The sequence below is a fragment of the Stegostoma tigrinum genome, chromosome 32, assembly GCF_030684315.1.
Source record: "Stegostoma tigrinum isolate sSteTig4 chromosome 32, sSteTig4.hap1, whole genome shotgun sequence".
Lineage (NCBI taxonomy): Eukaryota > Metazoa > Chordata > Chondrichthyes > Orectolobiformes > Stegostomatidae > Stegostoma > Stegostoma tigrinum.
Genome location: NC_081385.1, coordinates 12,509,512 through 12,533,826, shown reverse-complemented (window position 1 = coordinate 12,533,826; position 24,315 = coordinate 12,509,512). Strand labels below are relative to the sequence as shown.

Sequence of the window (24,315 nt, the reverse complement as noted above, 5' to 3'; positions counted from 1 at the left end):
GCCGTGGCAGATTTCGAACCCGGATATCTCGGTCTCTGGATTAATCATCCAGTGATAATGCCACTAGGCCATTGCCGCCTCCAGTATCTATAGATAGAGGGAAATCATCAATGTTTCAGGTGTACGATGTTCCATTTGAACCAATCAAGGTTAAGGTATGGAACAAATTTTGAGCAAGTGGAAGGGTATGGGAAGGAGAGCAAGAGGGAATATCTTTGCTATAATGGAGGGCAGGGGAAATTATACTAATGACTGTGCTTGCCAACACCAGCACATGTGCCACTTTAAATTGTGCATGCACTGATTTTGGGGTGGGGGCCGAATGTGGCTGGAATGTGGGGGAAAAGTTTGGGAATGGAAGGATTGGTGGGGAGAGATCCAGGGGAGCGTGGAAAGGAGACAAAGGCGTACAGAGCTTCCTAGCTCCTGTGCCCTCCTTAATCTACCCCTCCCAGGTCCTGTGCTCTCATTTTCACCCTTAACCCCTCTGGCTCCTGGGCCCTCTTCACCTCTCACTGTAGGGTTTCCCACAGCCCTGCCTATCCTCTCCCTCTCGCTGAAAGGTAGTTCAAAAACCTGTATGCTTCCCTGCCCACATGCATTGTTGGATTTCTATGTGGTACAAAGCTGTTCCCTGAGACACCAACTGAGACAAATACCAGCTGCGCCTGGAGGACCATCAACTCAGTGAAAGACGCTCTTTGGTCTGCCCGAAACTTGTTGGCCTTCCAGTATGAGGTGTTGACCCTGACCAAGTGATGTAGACTGGCACATTCCAAGGTCCAGGATGTGGTAAAGCTTGGGGCATCCGCTGCCAAGGCACAGTGCGGAAGGACCACTGTCTGAGGTCTTTCTGCCAAAGTACAAGGGGGGACCATTCAGTTATCAGACCCTTTCAGTGCCTCAGATATATGTAAATAGTACCTTGCATAATTAAGGAAACCCTTTGGTTTGTATGTACTCCACATGCAAAGACTGTACAGAACCAGGATCGTTTCTGAGGAAAGGTCACTGAACCTGAAACGTTCACTCTGATTTCTCTCCACAGATGCTGCCAGTCCTGCTGAGCTTTTCCAGCAATTCGTTCCTCTTTCTGTACAAAATTATACTGCTCTAGTGACTATGTGTATATATATAAATGATTTTTTTTTCAAATGAATAAAGCACATTTTTAAAATTTGAAAAAAGACATGTGGTAGAAAGCTAAAGTGAGTAGTAATGAGATGAGCAAAGATACAAAAGCTGTCTGGATGAGTTGTGAACAGCACAATTGCAGTTGAATCAGTATAAAAAGCAATTAATAAAGATTGGAGAGTAAACAGAGCCAGCAAACCAACCAAATCTCGAAAACAAAACAGAATGCGCTGGAGAAACACAGCCTGTCTGGCAGCATCTGTGAAGAGAGAAATGGAGTTCATGCTTGAGGCCCTTACAACTTCTTAGGAACCCCAACCAACTCTTGGGCTGAGCTTGCCACCTATCCTGTGAAATGATTGGTGATCTGCCTATGCTTCAATGTAAATTTAAAACCTGGAATTCTTGCGACAGCTCCATTAAAATGACTGTCATTCCTTGGGTTTTTACACTTAATGTACTGTTTTCTTGGTCCATTCAGGTCTGTATTTTCATAAGTTTCTTTTTAATAGCAAAATTAATGAAGTATCACCCTAATTGCCAAAAGTTGTCACCATGTTGACTAATCAAAAGATCCCAGTTGCGCAAGTACACTGCACTTGTGCAGAAGCCAAAAAGGTTGACATTGAAAGAATCACTAAACCATTACTGATTAGAGAAGACATTCACCCAACTATGAAACCTATAGTCAGTCATTCCCAACCAATTGTCTCTTAAAATACTTGTTATGCTTCTGCCTTCATGGGCCTAGATGGAAACTTATTGCATTACTCTTTGTGAGAGTTAAAACCTTACTTATAATGACCCAAATCTGATGAAGCTAAATTCTTATAAAATTAACAGTCACAAAATATTTTTTAAAAAATACTCCTGGATCTGTAACTTGGGAATAACAAAAACCGAAACCTTCATGCATCTCTGTGAGGTGACTGAAGATTATTTAAATTTTATTACAGATGGTTAAAATTCATCGCTGATATTTAGGAGCATAACTTGACATCACAGGGTAAGGTCAAATTGGAAACATCATGCTGGTATATTAAGGGTAACTCTTAGCTGAGTATTGTTGTACTTGGAGGACAGCATGGTGGTGGGGAACGTGGGCCTCACATCATCCCTTATGTTGTCTTTCACTAGCTGGAAAGCACCTCAAAAAGAAAATTAGCATAGTGAGTGAGTTGCCTTGAATTCTTTGTCCTGTTTCTGAATTTCAGCCCATTCTTTTCTACTTCTACCTCAACTTGTCAAAATATTAATTGGTATTAAGCTAAATATTTGCATGGAATTATAACACTTTTGTGGTTATTTCACTTCAGAAAATGTTTTTGAACATGTATATTTGGGTATAAATTTATTGACTACTCCCAGAAAGCTTTGAGAGGGTGATATGGAATTGAATTTTGACTGGGTTACAACACTGTTAGGTAGAAAGACACAGAATGTTGACCAGTGGCACTACAGGAAAGGTAGTATCTTTTCAAGCCAGGGTGGTATGTGATATTGTGGGCGGAGATAGTATGAAGCTGCAGGTGTTGGTGTCCCCTTGCACCTTTAGCTCTTACCTTTCTGGATGGTGGAGGTTGCAGGTTGGGGGAATTGCTGCCAGAGAAGTGTTACTGTGGTGAATCATATGGGTAAAACACACTACAGCAGTCTTGTGCTGTTGGTTCAGAAGGTCAGGAGAGCAATCACCAAAGGGTTTGACCAGAACAACCCAGAAAACCAACCAAAAGCACAACAAATTGCCGTGCAGCATTAGAAAGAGAGAAAAGTTATATTCTTTGGGACAACAGTAGTTTCTGGTTTCACTTCAAATTCATAGAATTGTTCTGACGAAGGGCCACCAGACCCGAAACGTTAACTGTGATTTTTTTTTCTTCACCGATGCAGCCAGACGTACCGAGCTTTTCCAGCAACTTCTGTTTTCGTTCGTAGAATTGTAGAATGTTTATGGTACCAGAAGAGGCTACTTGGCCTATTTGTGTCTGTCAGAGCTGAAAACAACTCTCCAGCTCGCACACCCCACGCGCCCACAGCCTATTTCCCCTTTCCAGCATTTTGTCTGTAGTCCTGCAAATTGCAGCATTAGTGGTTAATATCATTGTTTAAATGAATCGAGGGTTTCTGATTTTACAAGCCTTTTGGCCACTGAGTTCCAGATCCTTACAACCCTCGGTGAAAAAAAGAAATTCCTCATCTGTCTTCTAGTAAAAGGCTTAAAATCTAGGCCCCTCGTCACTGACTTCTCTGCTCAGGTACATAGCCCCATCCCATACGCCATCCTTTTTGGCTCCTCTCAGTCTTGTGCACCTCAATCAAATTTTCCCTCTGTTCCACAAACAATCCCAGCTTGTCCAAGCTGCATTTTCCCAGACTTCGCAACATCCTAGCAAAAAAAAATTACCTTGGGTTTTCATGTGGGAAAGTAAGCGAGGAATTCACAGTGCAGTGAGACATCAGTGACTCACTTGACTAACTTGCTCAGAATAAAGGTCTTTGTCACTGAAAATAAACTCCCATCCAGTCAATGCAGCTTGACAGGAGTATGATTAAGAGAAACATTTTTGTAGTGATGTTTGTGAGAGGTCAGCAGCTAAATAGGGGGCAAGCAATGATCTCTCAGGATCCATTTTAAATCATCATAAGATTATCACATCAGAAGCATGAAAGGGGTGATGTTTAGAGGTCTTAAAATTCTCCAGAGTGGAAGGAATTTTAGATTGTCAAATTCCAGATTGTGGTAATGTTGCTTAAAATCTCTCTCAACCTTTACTTGCTACCTCATTCATGCAAGCTTAGAATTTAGCTGACCAACAGCTTCCAGAAAAGATCATCCCAAAAAGATGACACCTCAACATTGATTTTGCGTATAAACCATGGGATTTGCAATTTAACTCCTTACCTTTAAACGTTCTCAACATTCCTTCACTGATACTAGAGTGAGGGGCATGAGGAAACTGCCTGTGAAAGAGGAAATCCAGATGTTGAAGGATCATTTCTTGAGGCCATTTCCCCCAAAAGAAGATCCCTACAATGCAATGTATTAGAGATTTATCACTTTCATGCAGCATGATGGATCACCTTTTGATGTTTTTCATCAAAAAGTAAAGTGTCATTTGGATTTGTACCTGCCCAAAGAGATTCACCTCCCCTGAAGGAACCTCAATGATTTCTCCCTCATCTTACCACCTCAGCTCCAGTCATTTCTTGTTCAGTGCCAATACAGCCTTGATGTTCTTATCACCCTCTAACTCCATTCAAGTTGCTGCTCATTCTTTGTCATCTTTTCGGCCCACAAACTGCTGATCAGCCCCAGAAACTGGGGCATTTGCCTCCCCTCCCGCACCCAATTAATGCTGCATTTTTTTTTCCTTCTCCTTCCCATCCTGGGTGCTGCTCCCCCCACCCTGTTATCCTTTCTCCTGCTCCTTTATTATCAATGATTGCCCCTAATTACTATGAGTTGCCCCTTCAGCATTAACTTACTGCGCGATCATTCTTGTGTATTCAGTTCCATTCTTTGCACGGTTCCCTCTGCTTGTTTTGCTGCCTGAAAACACCCAAAATATTTTTATCTAACGGAAGCCCCCACCCGCCTGCATCCTTTAGTCTGACAGCATATCAAATGGACTGAGGTGTGACTTCAACAAGTGACTGTTTCTGTCTCTGATTGCAGCTTCTGTCTACTTGGTGGGGACTCCTCACATTAGACTTTCCACTGCGATCATTGCCATATTGGTGTCAGTATCTGTGTTTGACGGAGCGGATTCTTGATCCAATCTGTGTGCTGACAGATTTTGATTGAAGTGGAGGACAAGGGAAGAGAATGCATTGACTCTGAGGCAGACAACCTTGGTGTATATTGACCGTTCTCAATGATATAATGATTGGATGTCACATTCAATAAGTGAGAAATAATTGGTCCAACAATCCAGTTTGCAGTTTTCTGTATCTTTTACAACTGATTGTGATCTGCTGCTCAACTCGTACAAATGTACCTTAAAATATCCACATAGTTATAAAAATACAGGTTTCTAAATGATAATGAGTATCTTGCTCAAAGTCTTACACCATGTTGAAGGTTGGTGTATTGATTAATTCATAAGTACAGATCCTGTTCATTAAAAAAATGACTTTAGTGCAGAGCAGGTACGAATGTTTGTTTAAAATCAAACTATCTAAGTTTCAAATATGATGTTAAATTGCTTTGATGAATTTTAAAAATCGCCTTCACATTTGGATGAAAAATGAGGAAAATCCTTGCAGTGTGCCTCATTTGTCCCTCATCTAACATCACGAACAGAGATTACCTGGTTATTTATTTCATTGCTGTTTGTGGGGCAATACTGTATATTTTAACTGCTGTTTCTGCATACATATCAACAGTAACTACATTGAATAAGCAATTTGATGGCTGTGGAGTGCCTTGCAGCATCATGAGCTCAGAACCATATTAGAGTTGTAGCGTATATCAGCAGGGAGAGGCCGTTCAGCCCATTGAGTACATACTATCAATCACCTAACTAGTCTAATTCTATTTCCCATCACTAGTCTTTTTTTATTATATAAGTGCAACTTCTTTCTTTATTAAGTAATGCTCCCTTTTGATGAATGAACTTGGCACAGATATAACAGATATAACTAGAGACTGTAACTAATTTGCATGATTCTTGACAAAACTTAGTCTGTAAATATCATACATATAAAGAAAGACTTGCATTTATTTGGAACTTTCATGCCCTGCGAATGCTTTATAGCCAATGAAGTACTTTTGAAGTATTATAAGTGGACAATGTAGCAGTGAAAGAAATGCAGAATTGAAGGTCAGGATATGATTTACTGTGCAGTTCATTCCATTGACTTGTGAGAACTGCGTCTTTTATTAACAGCTTTATTCTCAATTTTACCATCTTTCCAGGTACCGAACCATGGACATTCTATTTCATCAATGGATTCTTGAATTTCAATGTGGCTTTTGCTTTGGCTCTCTGTGCTCTGCCTCTAACTGCCCTCATGGAGTTCTTACTGCAAAGGTTTAATGGTAAGGGACTCACCAATCTCAGGACACTCGTAGAAAATTGTGATACTGTGTTACTTCTCTTAATTTGTCTGAAGCTGAACTGGGCTGACTTAATTGATCAGGCTCAAAGCAATGTTATTTCTTAAAACGTTGTACAAAACATGACTTAACTTGACGGGATGGTTATAGAACTACTGAGAACAACAAGTGCTGGAGATCATAACAGATCAGGCAGCATCCATGGAGAGAAAGCAAGCTAATATTTTGAGTCTTGATGACTCTTCGTCAGAACTCTGACATCTCATCTAGACTCAAAACTTTCGCTTGCTTGCTGTCAACGGATGCTTCCTGACCTGTTGCGATTTCCAGCATTTTTTGCTTTCAGTACAGGTTCCAGCACCTGCAGTAATTTGCTCCTAGTTATGGAACACTTTGTTATTGCCTTAAGTGTTGCCTAGCATCTTGTTAGGATTGTTTGTATATTCTCTAATTTTAAAGGCTTCTGAATTAATATTTTACTGTAAACTTCATTAAAACTTAAATAACACTCTTCATTCAGTGCAATGCCAAATATCTCTGCATGACAATATATCACAACTGGCTACAAGGTGTCACTGAGGGATTTAGGGGTGGGGTTCAAAAAATGTGGGAATTTCACAGATGCCTTGAAAATATCTACATCCTCCATCCATTTGGTATTGCTGGTGGGAGAGGTTGAGCACAAGTTGAGGTCTTGCCCATCGCTGTCGGTTACGTACTCTTACAGCCAGTCGTAGGCTGAAGAGAATAAAGTGCAGGCCAATGATTGGGGTGGATTTGGTCATGTAGGAGCTAGGTAACAGCTCCAGCAAGTTGTCTGGCAGGTTGATGTGCCCAGTGGCAGCACAAAATTCGTTTGTCTACGTGAACTGTACAGAGGAGCTGGTGCATTGACAAAAAGTGGCCAAACCCTAACATGGTTGCAGCCAGAACTTTGTCTGTTTCTCTTTACAATCCTTTACCTTTTGGCAATGATGTGTTTGAAGAAGAAGTCTGCTTCTTGTGTATTTACGAAAACTCAAGTGAAACTTTGTTTTCAAGGAGGAGTTAAATATTGTTCCTAAGGCTAAAGGAATCAAAGGACATGGGATGACAGAGGGAACAGTGGACTGAGTTGGATGATCAGCCATAGTCATATTGAATAGCAGAGCAGGCTCAAAGGGCCAAATGGCCTACTCCTGTTGCTATTTTCTGTGTTTCTATGAATAATACTCCTCCATCATCCATCAGAAATGTCTTTTACTTTTCTTCCCCGTTCTGTTCCTGATTTCAGGAAGGATGATGACCTTTATGGTTACTTTGCCAACAGTTTTTTTTTGTTGGGCCTGTCTGGACAAGAATAAAACCTTCCCACCTGTTGATCGTCTTGTTTGTCTGAGTAATTCACAGGATGAAGTGGTGTTTAAATGTGGGTGAGGAGTGTTTCTTGGGCTCATCTACTAATTAGATGAGTGTAGAAGGAGGTCTAGAGGAAAGGAACTGGATTTAGCTTCTACCCTCTTCATGCTTAAAAGCTTACACAGTTAGGAAATAATAAAAACCAAATGCAGTGATATCAACTGATTAAAATTAACTGTCTCTAAAAATTAACATGCTCGTTCATGGCATTCAGAAGGGAATTGGATATTTGAAAAGGAAGAATGTTCAAGGTTACATGGAGAAGGCAGGAGACTGGGACAAAGCAAAATGCCTCATTTGGAGAGCTGGTGAGAAAATGATGGGATGAATGGCCTTGATTTGCACTGTAATACTTCTATGATTCTGTAAAGAACGATGTCATGATTTAGTTTGGAGCAGCTAGTATTGAAGGTGCCACAATTGATTGCTTTCCCTTGCTGAGAGAGAGGTGAAAACAGTCATGGTTTTACAGCTAGCCTAATAGTCCTCTTTGCTGGGAGGTATAAATGCAAACATAAGATTAGGAAAGGGGTCTGGATATCAGATGCCCATACTCATCCCTCCCATTTTAAAGTAGCACCTACTGATGCCACAAGCTGTGACAAGCCAGCCAGTCTCTCTCTGTGCTACAAACATTTGTGTTTCATTGTCAAAGCTTTCATATAAAGGAAGCTCACTTGGAGTACTATAGGCTCGCCAGGTTGTTGGAAATTCAAAGAAGCACAAGGATTGAATTGAACACATTTCTTTTGTTTGCCATGACTGGGTCCTTTCGTATGAATGAATGTCACTTCTAGCATGTGTACATGAGCCACAGTACAAGTTTTTGAGTGATTATCTTAAATCAGTTGTTAGTGCATGCTTGAGATTATTCAGCAAATACCATCCTCTTACAGACTCAGTTTAACAGTGGATGTTTTGTTTTGGGTCTTACAGCATGAGCTGTCTGAGTATAGTCTGTACTGTACCTATTGCAAACAACCAAAGATGCTTGCTGCTTAAATAAGATTTCCAATAAAAAGCTAAAATGTATGCTGGACATCTGATCTATCCATTCCCCAAGCTAAGAGTGTTTACTAATCAATTTGAAATGGAGATTACTTCCTTTAAATTCCTGTTGCCTCCATTGACTTTTATTTATACTGTTCGTAACAAGACAAAGAGAAGGATTTAAAAATATGATTTCCATAAGGGAAAGCCACTAGAGAGCACTATTGGTTTATATATACCCTTATGTAGTTGGATTATTTTAGCACATCCCATCTGGAGTAGGTTCACAGATTCCGCTTAGCAGAGCAATCTTTAAATGATTGAAAATGCACTTACTCAAAAAAAAATCTGAAAAGTTATCTATAAGTGTGGGGATTGGAAAATGTATGAATAATTCTCAGTGTTGACAAGTCATTGTATTTAACTGCAGAAAATATTTCTTTTTTTCATTCCTTGGCTTCAAAATACTGACATGTTACATCACCCGTTGTGGGTCTACACAAAATCGGGTTCTATGGATCTTGCTTTGATTTGGTGTGTGATATCAAATGTAAATTTAACATGCAAATAAAGAAACTATTTGCTAAATTAATGCTGTGAATAGTTCAGTACAAATTGGCAAATGTAAGAACATGGGCATTAGGGCAAGAGTAGGCTAAATATCCCCTCATGAACATGGCTAATCCTCTTCCTAATTGATTGTTGATACCAATAAAATTGATACTTTTAAAGGAGAATGAGATATACAGATGAAGGAAATAGAAAATATAATTAAATTACACTGGGAGATTTAAATGAAAGATGAGAGGAGACTTGAGTGGAATACAACCACCAGCATGAGATTCTTGGGGATAAATGGCCTGTTTCTGTCCCACATGTCCTATTGCAATCTCATTTATTGCCTGCTTGTTTCCTTAAATCAATCGATTTCTGTCTTGAATGTATTCGATGACTGAACATCCCCACAATGTCTGGGTTTGAGGATTCCAAAGATTCAAAACACTCTTGGTGAAGCAACATGAATTCATTCCAACCCTTAGATAAAAAAGAACCACACTGAATAATTGGCAGAGCATTGTTGAGTATGTTAAAGGTGCAGGTCTCGGGTTAGTGAATTCCAAAGACTCCTAACCTTCTGAGAGAAGAAAATCATCTTCATCTTTTTGTTTAGTTGAGAACCTTTATCCTAAAACAAGGCCTCCAATTCCAGATTCACCTAGAAGGAAGCAACATCCTCTCATCATCCAACTTATTGACTCTCCTGAAACTCAATAACACCAATTTTTGTTCTTCTCATCTCCATCCAACCTGCTCAGCTTCTCTTCATAAGACAAATACTTCATTTCAGGCATCAACAAGCAGAGCCTTCTCTGATATACTCTGAAGCAAGTATACCCCTCCTAACATAAGGAGATGAAAATTGTAAGCAGTATTCAAGTAATTTTACTTGCGGTGCAAAGAGTTCTAGTTTCCCCGAGATGACCAAAGAATAACCAATTCTGACAGTGTCGTGATTTTATTCTGATCCTTTCACATGTACTTGGAGGTCTTAAAGAGGGCTTTGATATTAAGCAGCACTGGAAGCTAATGGGTACATTGCCTACACTCTGTCAGTAAAGTGCTGCATAATGCCTGGCTTCATCCTTTCAAAGGCAACTTCACCTTCCTGACATTTAGTAAATTGCTACTTATGTAGTTGTCTGTTCCAAAGTGACCTCTTTACAAGCTGTAAACTAGATCCATCAATGTAAATCCAAGAGCACTCTCAACTGTTAGGTGGTTGTTTGTTTTCCTTCTGTATAAGGTTAAAATGTTGAAATTATTTTTCAATCTGTGTTATGAGTTCGAACTGTAGAGTGGCTTCAGCTTGAATCATTTCATAATTAACTTGTCTTTTTAATGTCAGCTTGAAGTTAACTATATTGCACTGAGTTCCAATACGTGTGTTCTGTTCTTTCCTTAGATTTACTCCATAGGTTCACCAGCCATATCATTTTACTGATCCAGAAACCTGTCTTGATAAGCAAGAGGGGGTAGACAATGCCAGGGATGTGATGTCACTGGACTAATAATCCAGAGGCTCAGGCTAACACTGTCAGACATCTGTTCAAATCCCACCATGACAGACCATCACATTCCATGAATCAATTTAAAAAGTGCTTAAAATGGCAGTGGAAATGAGCCATCTGGTGGTCATTCTGGCCCATTTTATGAGACACTTTGTTGAATAAAAGAGCAGGCGATGTGCATCATGAGCCAGATTTTTCTAAACATGGCAAGAAGCTTGAGTCGGAAAGCTTCCTTATTTTTGTCCATGGGATCAGGGAGGGGAGAGAGATTGAGTCAATGCCACTGATTACGGAAGCAGTTCAAATGCAGCCTTGGAGGTATTTGAATGCAGAGACGGGCTGGATAGATGGCCCAGCTTGGTTGCCTGGGAATTTTTCCAGCTTGTATTAAAGACTGTTAGTCCCTCAAGCTCCTCATGCTTTGAACTCCATGGCCTCCACAATCCCCTCACCAATATCGACATAAAGGAGATTGAGAAATAGGGTTGGTACAGACAATGGGATCTTTCGTGTCCACGTGTGAGGGCAAGCGGGTTAATGTCTTATCCTAAAAATGGCACTGACAATGCAGCTCGCTCTCAGTATTGCAACTGTGTGTCAACATTGATTTTTTTTCTGCAGAAGTCTTGGAATTGGTCTTGAATCTGGCTCCTTGCAACACAGAGGCCAGAGTGTTATCAAGCAAGCCTCAATTGATGTTTGTTCCTCCCAGTCATTCTACAATTGCCACATCTGATGTCTCAAATTACTCAGATGTTGTATTCCAAAGTGTGATTTGTTGAAAGAAATCTATCTAACTTGTACTTGAATGTATCAATGGAGTCTGCCCCATTGATTGACTGCTTGCTTGCTGCAGTATTATTTCAGTAAGATAGATAATATATGCTAATTGAGAGAAATTCCAATTAGGAAAGAATGTAAAATTGAGTACGTTATAAAAGTACAATGTAATCCTGGAACCCACACTGTGTAACTGTTAATAAAACAATGTAACACCTTGCGAAGATTGGACAAAACATTATGATTGGCATTAACGCATGTCAGATGAATTGTATTTTTCAGTTACTTTCTACCACCTTATTCAAAAAGCTAGTTATGCAAAAAGTTGCTCTGGGGCGTATGCCTTATGTCTTACAATGAGGTAGGACTGCAACTTTGTGTAAAACTGGAAGATTGTTGCGTGAAACTACCTTAAAAAGCTTTCTGCTGGGAAAACCATTTTCACCTGTCAATGAGATAATGGGAACTGCAGATCCTGGAGAATCCAAGATAGTAAAGTATGAAGCTGGATGAACACAGCAGGCCAAGCAGTGCTCCTGAGATGCTGTTTGGCCTGCTGTGTTCATCCAGCTTCACACTTTGTTATCTTGTATTCACCTGTCAATGGTTCCTGCCTGTTGCTGTGTCTGACATTGTCCCATTTTGTTGTTGTCAGATTGTTGACTGTTTTTCTTGTTACAGTGCACAACCTTGGCCGTCCCTATTGGCTGACCCTTTCACCCATGTATATCTGGATTCTGATATTCTTCACTCAACCTCACAAAGAGGAGCGTTTCTTATTTCCAATCTACCCTCTCTTCTGCCTCTGTGGGGCAGTAGCCCTGTCTGCTTTACAGGTGAGTGTTTGGCTTGAACTGGGTCTAGTTTCTCTCTACCCTTTGAAGAATCTACCATAAAGAAGTTATTTCCATGAGAACGTTTGATGTTTTTAAGACAAATGTTTACTCTCCTGTTTGCTTTATCACAACCCCTTTAGTTCTCTGAGGGGCAATTTTTTTTTTAACACAGTGTGGTTTGTATGTGGAATAAACTTCCTGAGGAAGTGTTGATGTGGGTACAGTTGTAACGTTTAAGAGACAGTTGGATAAATACATGAATAGAAAAGATTTGGAGGGATGTGGGCCAGGAGCAGGTAGGTGGGACTAACTTAGTTTGGGATTATGTTTGGCATGGACTGGTTGGATCAAAAGGTCTGTTTCGGTGCTGAATGACTGTATGACTACAAACAATCATGTTGCAAAATGAATGCTCCAGCACCTAAGAGGGCGTTTTCCACATGACCCTGCACATTAAAGGTAGTTTACTGTGGAACAGGAGGTATGTTATTGCTGAGGTCGAACCTGTTTTAAACTAGCATCCCAGTTTCCTTGCAGGGGACACTGGGTCGCATTTGGAGGCAAGGATCCTGAGTCATTTGCACTTCTGCCTACTGTTGGTGCTGCTTCTAGCTGGCACCTTCATATCTGCCCTGGATGAAGACTATTTTTATCCTCTTATCATGTCAAAAATGGGGCAAAGTAGGACTGGATAGTAAGGTTATGTAAATCACTGATGTTCTCTGTGCACTCAGATGGTAATGATTCCTAGTCGTGATAAGTGTGTGTGTCTGGTCTGTCTCTTGTTTTTTGGGATTCTGGCATTTTAATCTGTTATGTATTGGCATTGAACTACATATCTGTTTGTTATATCAATGTATTGTGCTATCTGTTACTTTAATGTTTTGTGATATTTATTAGACAAATCTGTTTATTACCTAAGCCTATTTATTCTATATAGGCAGTCCTAGATTTATGAACTTCTGACTTACAGATACTCTGACTTACAGATGTGATCCCATATTAATTTTAGGGATCTGATGTGAACATTTGCACACGGTTAAGAATAGCTATTTTACATTGTCCTGTACAGAGGTGTCACTTGTGTATGAATCTACTCATAAATGTAGTCAGAAACAGAAACTGTTTGTAACCCAGGATCAGCCTATATATGTATTTTTTCCCATCTATTTATTATGTAACTCTATTTAATGTATGAACCTATTTATCACATTAATATATTGCGACTTCTCTGAATTACCCAGGAGCTGAGGGAACATATACTTCCCCATTGGCTTCTCTGTGACAATACCTCAGCCAATCGGAGTTGACCTGGCAAACAATAGCCACTCTTTCCTTCTGTATTATAAACTGTTGTGATCATTTGAAATTTGGCATTCTTGTGTTTGTTCTGATCGATGCCAAATGTAAAGCTTGGGCAAATTGTCTCTCTTTACCACGACATAACTCTTTATTTTTCCATGAAAATTGCACGCCAAGATTCTTCTTAAATGAATTTGGCAATCCATCACCAGTACTCACTGCTTGCTCATTCTCATTTTCTTGGCCTGCTGTGTTCATCCAGCTCCACACTTTGTTATCTCTAACAGTTCATGGTCATTTTTATTAACGCTGACTTCTCATTTCTGGATTGAAGGTGAATTCAAATTTTTAAACTGCGATGTTGTGTTTCAAACTTGCACTCTCTGAATTGTTAGTCCCTGTCTATGGAGGAGTAACAGTCAAGTCATAGAGCTTCTTACCCAAATGCATTAACTGTGGATGAAACCTATATAATCAACTCTGTTTAATTCATAAAGCCCACACCAGTATCCTGCACGTTAATGGTTGTCAGCGTACTGTTGGTTAAATCCAGGCATTTATAGTGTCACTAGTTTGTTTAATGAGTGAGAATTGGTTAGCTCAGGTGGCTGGATGGCTGGTTTGCAATGTAGACCAAGGACAAATTGAGGGTTCAATTCCCACATAAGCTGAGACGACCATGAAGCACTCTCCTATTCAACCTCTTCCCTCACCCGAGGTGTGGAGTCCCTCTAATGAGACAGTAGTCCTGTGGTCCAGTGGAACTATGGTGACTTTACCTCTTAACTGAGATTTACAACTTGCAGTGAAAACCAACAGTTCAAAGCTCCCTCTGTAGGAAGTTATCTTTCTTCTGACCCAAATAAGGATTGGAATTTTGGGTACTATTCAAGGTGATAACAAACACCTGAGCCACATGAACCAACAAGCTTCTGAAGACTGAGACTGGCAGCAGTTTATACCGGCTAATGTGCAGATCAATCAGATTCCACATTCCTGTACCCTGTCCAAGGGGAAGGTGATGGTGTAGTGGCATTACTGCTACACTGTTAATCCAGAGACTCAGGTAATGTTCTGGGCAGGGATAGTAGGAATGCAGATGCTGAAGAAACTGAGATAACAAGGTGTAGAGCTGGATGAACACTAGGCCCGAAATGTCAGCCTTCCTGCTCCTCTGATGCTGCTTGGCTTGCTGTGTTCATCCAACTCTGCACCTTGTTATCTCAGTCACAAAATTGATCTGAGTTATTTCTGGTTCAACTGCACAAACCAACTGAAAATTCGCAGAGCCATTGGGAGACAGGGTCATCTCAGGTCTTGTAGCAATGAAAAATCCTTGTTGAAACCAAATTGTCGTTGTTTAGTTATTTGTTTTGAATATTGTTAGAATTATTTATTTTTCCCTTTCTATCCTGTGGTGTACTGTAGTGTTTGACAATGACACATGTATGATTGAGATTGGGAGTTTCTTGTGAAGGGAACATCAGATCATCTCCCCATTGCTCCATGGCACATTCTAGAGAATGTCACATCATTTGGCTGAGGCTATTAATGAGTTTTGGTGTTGGCATCACTATCTTATTGCGACCTTTTGCCTGCAATTTGCCTACTGTTCTATAATATAGCTGCAGTGGAGGGGAAGTATTCCTGTTTTAGTGGTAATTAAAATTCTAGGTAAATTGGAAATTGTTCAGGTTTCCATGGTTATCAAATAGTTATGATTTTTATTAAAAATCCTATCCATAAAATGTGTAAATGTTTGAGGGGCAGGAAAAATGTCTCAAAGTATACATAATTCAGTGGTATTCTTGATTTTTGCATATTCTTACTTCCCCAAAACAAATGCAGGAGTTTTAAAACAGGCTGCTAATTTAAAACTCAGGCCAATTTAAGCCAGGAAGCACAGGGCTAACAGTTAATGACTGTATGAGTTAGAATACGTAATAGATTCCCATGAAGCTGATTACCAAACCAGTTGAGGTTTTACTACAATTTGGCTTTCAATTGTCATTCTCCTGGTACAATCCCGCAATTTACCAGATTTATTGAATTTCACTGAACGAAGTTTGAATTTATGACTTCTGGATTGCTAATCAATATACCACTCTACCAAGTAGACATTTTTTAAATGAACCTGTCAGACATGTTCTGATACATATCTGGGGCAGGTGAGATTTGAATGCAGACCTCCTGGCCCAGAGGTAAGGTTTCTACCACTGCACTACAAGACCCTCAGTTGTACCACTCCAGAGCATGTCAAGAGCTTGAGTGTGATTTAATCCCTCTGTTTAGTACTAAGTGAGTCCACTAATCTTTAAATCATAGTTTATAGAATTGTTGCGCTGCAGATAACGACCATTCGGCCCATCGAGCCTGTACTGACTCTCAAAAGAGCATCCCATCCTGTGGGCAGAAACCAGAGCTCCTGGAGGAAACCCACACAGACATGGGGAGAACGTGCAAACTCCACACAGCCTTCCAAGGCTGGAATTGAACTTGGGTCCCTGGTGGTGTGAAGCAGCAGCACTGACCACTGAGCCACGATCCCACTCAAAATGCTGGGTCTAGGTTTTGTAATGCTGCCTGGGTTGTTTGTGATATGCCTGAGGATGGAAATGAAAATTCCTATAGTTCACTTGTCCAATACAAATTTATAAACCAGACTTGCAAACATGCTAAAGTTTTAGTAAAGCTTTGTAGCCCGGATTGTGAGTGAGGTTGTTGACTTGCTCACCAAGCTGGCTTGTTTTCGTTCAGATGTTTTGTCACCATGCTAGGTGACATTGTCAGTGAGGCCTCCGATGAAGTGATATTGTTCTACTCCACTTTGAATTTATACTGTCCGGTCCATTATGGTGAGTTGTCATTTCTGGTCTTGTTCAGTAGAGGTTGGAAATGGGGTCCAATTCTGTCTGTTTGTTGATTGCATTATGGGTTGAGAACCATGCCTGCAGTGATACCTGTGCATGTCTATGTTTGGCTTGGGCTACTATGGTTAATTTGTCCCATTTAAATTGATGGCCGTCATTCTCTGATATTAAGGAAAGTTCATCGTGTCATTTTACTATTAGCCAATGTTCGTGTGTTCGGATGGCCACTTCCCTTCCTGTCTGTCTGATGTAATGTTTGTGGCAGTCATTACATGGTATTTTGTAAGCTATGTTGGTTCTGCATTTTGTGGGAATGGAGTCCTTAATCCTTGTAAGTGTTTGTCGTAGGCTGTGGGCTTGTGTGCCACCATGATTCCTGGTTGTCTTAGGAGTCTCGTCAGTTCGAGTATGTTCTTGATGTAGGGGAGTGTGGCCAGTGTGTTAGGGTGTACTGTGTCCTCTTGTTGTCTACTCAGTAGGCGGATGAAGTTGTGGGGATATCTGTTCATAGCTAAGATTTTGTATTGGTGCTCTTCCTCTTTCCTGCGTACTTCTGGCATGTTGCAGTGTGTCCTGGCCCATTTAAATAGTGCCCTAATGTAGCTTTGTTTGAGGGTGTTGGGGTGGTTGCTGTAGAAGTTGAGGATTTCATCAGTGTGGGTTGCTTTTCTGTATACTGAGGTTTAGAACTCCCTGTTGGTCTTACGCTCAACTTTGACAACCAGAAACAGAAGGTGGTTGTTGTTTTCTTCTTCTAATAACGACAAACATGTCGTCTAGGCACCGGATCCACAGTTTCGGTTGAATGCAGGGGAGGGTAGTGTGCTCTAGTCTTTGCATGACTGCTTCTGCAATGAGTCCGGAGATGGGCGATCCCATTGGTGTACCATCAATCTGTTTGTATATTGACCATTAAAGATGAAGTGTGTGACGTGGCTAAGGCCGAGTAGTTTAAGTATGTTGTCATTGTTGATGGTGTGTGATGCAGCAGGATTGTCCAAACACGACCATCGTTTTTGCCTCTACAATTATTTTATAAATTATCTTCAAACCCTGCTAAGGGCAGGCTTTACTGTAACTGGAGGCAGTTCCATGCTGGAGATATACACTGTGCTCTGTTGCTGAGAAGACAGAACAAAGGTTACATCTAGATCCACTTGAAGAATTTTTAAAGGGAAACTCCCCAAATAAATGTATTTAAATCAAATGACAACTTGAATAAATTGTGAGAGTGTCCTACGCAAAATAAAATGACAGCGTCTTAATTATTAAATTGGGTTCCCTGTATTTTCTAAGTCAACTACATTAAAAATGACAAAGCAAGTATTTTATGTTGCAGTTTTGAATTTTGGAATATCTTCAGTCTGTTTCAACTTGGGAATGAATAAAATTTCAGGAAAGAAATTATTGCATGTTGATAGGTTATCTAATTTAAGGCTAAGACTTTGATAACACTGTGCAAAATGGCGTGACTTCTTTTTCAATCATCATTAATATAAACCGTCAAACACAATATATTACTGTGCCATGGCCTTGCCAGCTGGAGCAGAACAGTAACTGGAGTTGCTGCTACACTTTCTAATATGAAGCTGCAGAATTTAATTCATTTTTGAAGTGTTTGAGGTGGATTTGTGCATGGCGTACTTGCTTGAGTCAAAAGTTCCAGCCTCAGACTTGAGCACCAGATCTAGGCTGACATTCTGGTGCAGTACTGGAGGGGCACTAAACTGTTGGAGATGCAGTCTTTAAAAACACTGAACTGAGACTTGTTCTGCTTTCTCAGGTGGATGTACAAAATCCTATGGTCACCATGTGAAGGAGCAGGGAGATTTCCTTGTTGCACTGATTGAATGTTTAAGCAATAGCACTGAATCAGATAATCACACTGTAGTTTGTCAGACTTTGTGTGCACTTTACCTGTGTGTATCCCACATTACAACAGTGTCCACCTTCAAAAATACATCTACAAAACACATGGCTCAGAGGCACTTTGGGATTGTCGCAAGGTGGTGAGTGATGCTATGTAGATCCAAATGCTTCCTGCCTTTCTTTGAGGCTGCTTATTACAAATGGAGGGTGGTAGCTGTCATGAGGCAGCTTCAGCCCCTATTTTATATGTTGAGCAGCACAGTTGAAGACCAGAACTGTAAGAAAGAGCTTCTCTGGATCAGAGATACCATCCTGGAATTATAGTTGAGTTCTGTGCATGTACCTTAAGAGGCACTCCCTGTGGCGCTAGTAACATCAGGATCATATTCCTAAATGATGCAGAGGATTAATGTGTGCTGTTCAAAAAGCACCAGTAAAATTCAGTCTACAGTATAAATCCATCAGTCACGGGTTATTTGGCAATTTTACACAAATATGACACTTTAACTGCATCCCAAGAGAAGTACAAAATGATCAATGAGAAAATAAATTACAGACTGCCTAAAAAGAATATAGACTCCAGCCTGCAGGTAACAGTATATTCCTGACACATCAAGATATGAATAGTGGCAGACAATTAAACAAATAACAGGAGGTGAAGGCTACACAAATGTCCCTATCCTCAATGTTGAGGGAGCCCAGTCCCCGAGTGCATGCCTGCAACACTTAAAACCATCTTCAGCCAAAATGACTTCTTCCTGAGGTCCCCAACATCACAGATGCCACTTTTCTGACAATCATTCCATTCCATTGTGATATCAGGAAGCAGCCGAAGGCACTGGGCTCTGCAAGGGCAAAAGGCTCTAACTGTGTTCACCAGCAACACTGAATCTACCTAGCGATGTGGAAGATTGGACAGGTATGTCCTCAAAAGCAACCATATCCAACTAAGGCAGTTACTGCGCCATCACTTTCAATGGTCACAATCAAAAATCACACAGCACCACGTTACAGTACGACAGGTTTATTTGAAGACACAAGATTTCGGAGACTCGCTCCTTCTTCACACTTGCACTCACTCTCTCAAGCACACAAACACTCTCACACACACTCTGTCTCTCCCTCACGCACGCACACACACATATAAATCTATGAGGTGAACTTGCATTTGCAGATTTATAATGGCAGATACATTCTATTTTGTTCAAACAGCACACGTTTTGCAGACAATGTGGCATTTTATAAATTTCTGCTTAGACAATGAAACCAGTCTCACCACAAGTTGATATGCGGCCAGCTTCTAAACAAGGCCTCACACCTAAAATGCATTGTCTGACCTGGGATGTCACCTCTGGCTTACTGAGCGAACTGATAAAACCTTTAGTTAGCTCGGAACAGAGCCTTGAAAGAAATTCTGGAATTTGCATATTGATCCTTTCTAACTAATTAAAGATTTAATAGCCATCTTATGTTTTTTCAACACATTCTCATCAATTCTATGATCCTTTGCTTATAAATTCTGTGTCAGATGTTACCTCTCCCACTAACACCTGAAGGAGGAGTGAGGCTCTGAAAGCTTTCAAATAAACCTGTCATATAACCTGACGTCATGTGATTTTTGACCATGTCCGTCAGTCCAAGACTGACAACTCCATAATCAACAAAATGATGGTCGGGGTTGCAGACATTGCTGTGAAACGACACTTTCTCAGGTGTCACCTGTGGCTTTGCTCAGTATAGGCTCCACTGGAGACACGGGGAGAACATGCAAACTCCGCACAGACACTTGCCTGAGGGTAGAATCGAACGTGGAGCAGGTGAGATTTGAACCTGGGCCTCTTGCCTCAGAGGTATGGAATGTAAGACTGCTCTACAGAGCCCTCTTACATTTAACTCAAGTCAAATTTCATGACAGGATTTGAATTCATATCCCCAGCTCATTAACTTAGGGGTCTTGAGCTTCTGAATTACTAGCCCAATGGTTTAAACAGTATGTCACCACCACTCTAAGTTCCTTAGGATAGTATCCTATGGATGTGAGTTTGCTCGCTGAGCTGGAAGGTTAGTTTTCAGACGTTTCGTCACCATTCTAGGTAACATCATCAGTGAGCCTCCGACGAAGCGCTGGTGTTATGTCCTGCTTTCTATTTATCTGGTTAGGTTTCCTTGGGTTGGTGATGTCATTTCCTGCATTGGTGATGCCATTTCCTGTTTTTTTTTCTCATGGGATGGTAGATTGATTTGGAGCCAATGTGTTTGTTGATGGAGTTCCGGTTGGAATGCCATGCTTCTAGGAATTCCTAGAAATTCCTAGAAGCATGGCATTCCAACTGGAACTCCATCAACAAACACATTGATTTGGAGCCAACCTACCATCCCCTGAGAAAAAAACAGGAAATGACATCACCAACGCAGGAAATGACATCACCAACCCAAGGAAACCTAACCAGATAAATAGAAAGCGGGACATAACACCAGCGCTTCGTCGGAGGCTCACTGATGATGTTACCTAGAATGGTGACGAAACATCTGGGGACAAACCTTACAGCTCAGTGAACCAGCTTACATCTTGAACACAATAAAGACCCACTCTCTTGTGGACTGAGAGGACGAGAGTGCTGTCTTGGAGGTGAAAGGAGGACGTCGGGTTGGCTGTGCACCCTTGCGACCAGTGGATCTTAATGCTGGCTTCGGCCTAACGCTGGTTCAGGAGAGCAGCCAACCTGCAACGATGGCTGCGGCAAGTGCTCGTGCCCCAGGTCAGGGGGTCCGGAACACCATCCGTGTTTCCGTAAAGAAGGTGGATGAAGGTGCACCTGTGGACCGCACCTTCTTCGTGAAGAGGGTCCTGTTGGACTGTTGTGGGTTTGCTGCTGCAGACATTTACTGCCTGCAGGATTTCCCCGGAGGGGGTTTTTATGATGTGACCTTCCGGAGTGCCAAGCTTTGCGAGCGCTTCCTGGAGGTTTTCAAGGAGAAAGGAGGTGAGGGCCCCCTCTCTGTATTGACCGCTGTCCCACTGTTTGTGATGCCAGCACAGAGGAGCCGAATGGTGACTGTACACATGTACAACCCGCATGTGCCAGCAGTTGATGTCCTGACCTTCCTCGGAAGGTATGTGAAGGTGGAAGGGGACCTAACTGACATGGTGGACCCCTTTGGCATCTGGACGAGTAAGAGGCAGGTCAAGGTGACGCTGAGGATGGGCGCAGATGGGAATGTCGCACACCCACCGTCCAGCTTCGCGATCGGCGGGAGCAGGGGCTACCTGACCTATGCAGGGCAACCTAAAGTCTGCCATGCCTGTGGTAGGTCAGGTCACATGGCGGCCGACTGCAAAGTCACCATCTGCAGGAACTGCAGGGAGGAGGGACACCTTGCAAAGGATTGCCCACGAGAGAGAAGCTGCAACCTTTGCGGGGAAGCGGGCCACTTCTATAGGGCATGCCCGCGGCGGGGTACCACCTACGCCCAGGTCGCCGGCAGGGACAATGCGGGGCCAGCCCCCCCGGAGGAGAGGAAGGCACCAGGGCCCAGCAAGGACCCCACTAATGTGCAGGAGGGCCAGGCCGTGCAGGAGGGCCCAGCCCTGCAGGATGGGCCCGAGGCCAGCAAAGCACCCCTGCAGGCTCCGATCCCCCCCGACAACCCGGAGCCAATGGAGGCGGCGACAGGCGACCCAGGGGAGTGGACAACAGTCCGGAAAGTGAGGAGGAAGGTGCGTCGACGGGCCCAGGAACCGCAACAATCGGGAGGGAAGAGGCAGCTACAGGGGGGCTATAAGAGCTCCTCTGACGAGGAGGATTCGGAGAGGGCCCACCCGAAGCAGAAGCTAAAGGTCTCGAGGGGGAAGGAAAGCAGCACCCCGCTTCCAGGCGATGGGAGGCGTCCTGAGGCTCAGTCCGACACCCAGTCAAGTGCCGCTGGAGCACTGGAGGGCCCCCCGGAACTTCCAGGCGGGAAGGAGGAAACAGCACGTCCCCAGCCTGATCCGGAGCCGGGCCCTCCTGCCTCCGCACCCCTGGCGGGGGGATGCCACCCGGAAGGCAGCACAGATGGTTTCCTGAGCCCAGAGAGCGTCCAGCAGTTAGCCCGGGCAATGGGCATGAAGGGACAGATGAAGGGGCTGGACCTTGGACTTGGGGAGGGTACTGCGGTCACTGCCCACAATGGTGGTACGAATTGCGAGCATTAATGTGCGCAGCGTCAAGTCAACCGCGAGATGTGTGTCCACGTTGGCCTCCCTGACCACCGTCAAGGCGGACCTCCTGTTTCTGCAGGAGTGCGGGATACCGCACCTCGGCAGGTACGGGAAATGGTCCGGCGCCTGGACCTGTGGGCCTTCGATCTGGTCGGGGGGTAACGACTGTCGCTCCTCGGGCCTGGCTATTCTGCTGCGGGGGCACAACTTCACCATCTCTCAAGTTCAGGAGGTGGTGTGGGGGGCGCCTCCTAGTGGCTGACATCACCTACAGGAACGCTCCCCTGAGGCTGATCAACGTGTACGCCCCAGTGGTACAGAGTGAGCGGTTGGCAGTCCTGCAGCGGCTTCCACCCCTGCTGGCTACATCCAGGCCGGTCATCCTAGGCAGAGTCTTCAACTGCATCATCGATGCAGATGGAAGATCCGGCGTGGGGACAGCGGGTGGGGGGATTCAACTGGACGTCACGTCCAGATTCCTGATGGGCACGGTGAAGGACGCCAAGCTGCTCGACGTCTTCAGCACCCCTGCAGACGGAGCGCAGCAGAGGTACACCTGGTCGCGGCCAGACGGGTCTATCCGCTCAAGGATAGACTTCCTGTTTGTGTCACGGACGTTCTCGGTCAGATCCACTGGTGTCGAGCCGGTGTTCTTCTCTGACCACTGCCTCCTGTTGGCTGACTGTCACTTACAGGATGACCAGCTGGCCGGCAAGGGGACGTGGAAGCTCAACACGACTCTGTTGACCCCAGAGAACGTCAAGGAGCTTAAGAGGGAGTACACCGGTTGGAGAACCGTGAAACCCCTCTTTGAGTCTCCAGGCGACTGGTGGGAGACGGTGAAGGAGAACATCAAGAGGTTCTTTGTCCTCAAGGGTGTTCAGAAGGCAAGAGAGAGGCGGGGAAAGCTGTCGCGACTCCAGAAAAGGATGCAGAACCTGCTCCTTCTGCAGTCGATGGGGGTCGATGTCACGGAGGACCTCCGCGAGGTGAGGGGCCAGCAAGCCTCGCTCTTCGCCGCGGAGGCCTCCAGGATAATCTTCCGGTCCAGGGTCCGCTCCGTGGAGCAGGACGAGACGTGCTCGCGTTTCTTCTTTCAGAAGGTGCACAAAGAGAGCTCTGTGCTTAGCCGGCTGAAGGAGGACGATGGCTCGGTGACATCGTCTCGGCCCGACGTTTTGAGGATCAGCAGATCCTTCTATGCCGGACTGTACGACACGAAGCCCACGGACAGCACAGCCTCTGAGTCGTTCCTGTCGTCTATCACAGAGGTCTTAGACGACGGCACGAGGGAGTGGCTGGACCGGCCGATATCCCTGGACGAGCTGGCCAGAGCCCTCAAGTCCTTGCAGAGGAATAGGACTCCCGGAAGTGATGGCTTACCGGTCGAGCTGTATTCTGCTCTGTGGGGCCTGGTCGGCCAGGACCTGCTGGAGGTGTACGATAGTGCGCTTCGGGCAGGGGAAATGTGCAAGTCCATGAGGAAGGGCATCATCACCCTCATTTACAAGAGGAAGGGGGAGAGGGAAGAAATTAAGAATTGGCGTCCCATTTCACTTTTGAACGTGGACTACAAAATCCTGGCCAAGGTCATTGCCAACCGGGTCAGGTCTGTCCTGGAGTCAGTGATTCACCCTGACCAAACCTGTGCTGTGCCGGGCAGGAAGATCGCTGAGAGCCTCGCGCTCATCAGGGATACGATTGCCTACGTACAGGACAGGCGGGTGGACACCTGCCTCGTCAGCCTGGACCAGGAGAAGGCCTTCGACAGGGTCTCTCATGCTTACATGAGGGACGTCCTCTCCAA

The 24,315-nt window shown here is 43.4% G+C and overlaps 1 protein-coding gene across 4 annotated transcripts in view; it reads left to right on the top strand.

Annotated features, from left to right (window-relative positions):
* The window catches only part of alg9 (ALG9 alpha-1,2-mannosyltransferase), a 231,169-nt gene that overhangs the window by 48,775 nt on the left and 158,079 nt on the right, over window positions 1–24,315 (top strand). For all 4 annotated transcript variants that reach the window (XM_048562193.2, XM_048562194.2, XM_048562197.2 and 1 more), the window contains exons 9-10: window positions 6,053–6,175; window positions 12,112–12,266. In XM_048562193.2, the coding sequence (XP_048418150.1) occupies window positions 6,053–6,175; window positions 12,112–12,266 (278 nt within the window). The remainder of the gene's footprint in view (window positions 1–6,052; window positions 6,176–12,111; window positions 12,267–24,315) is intronic.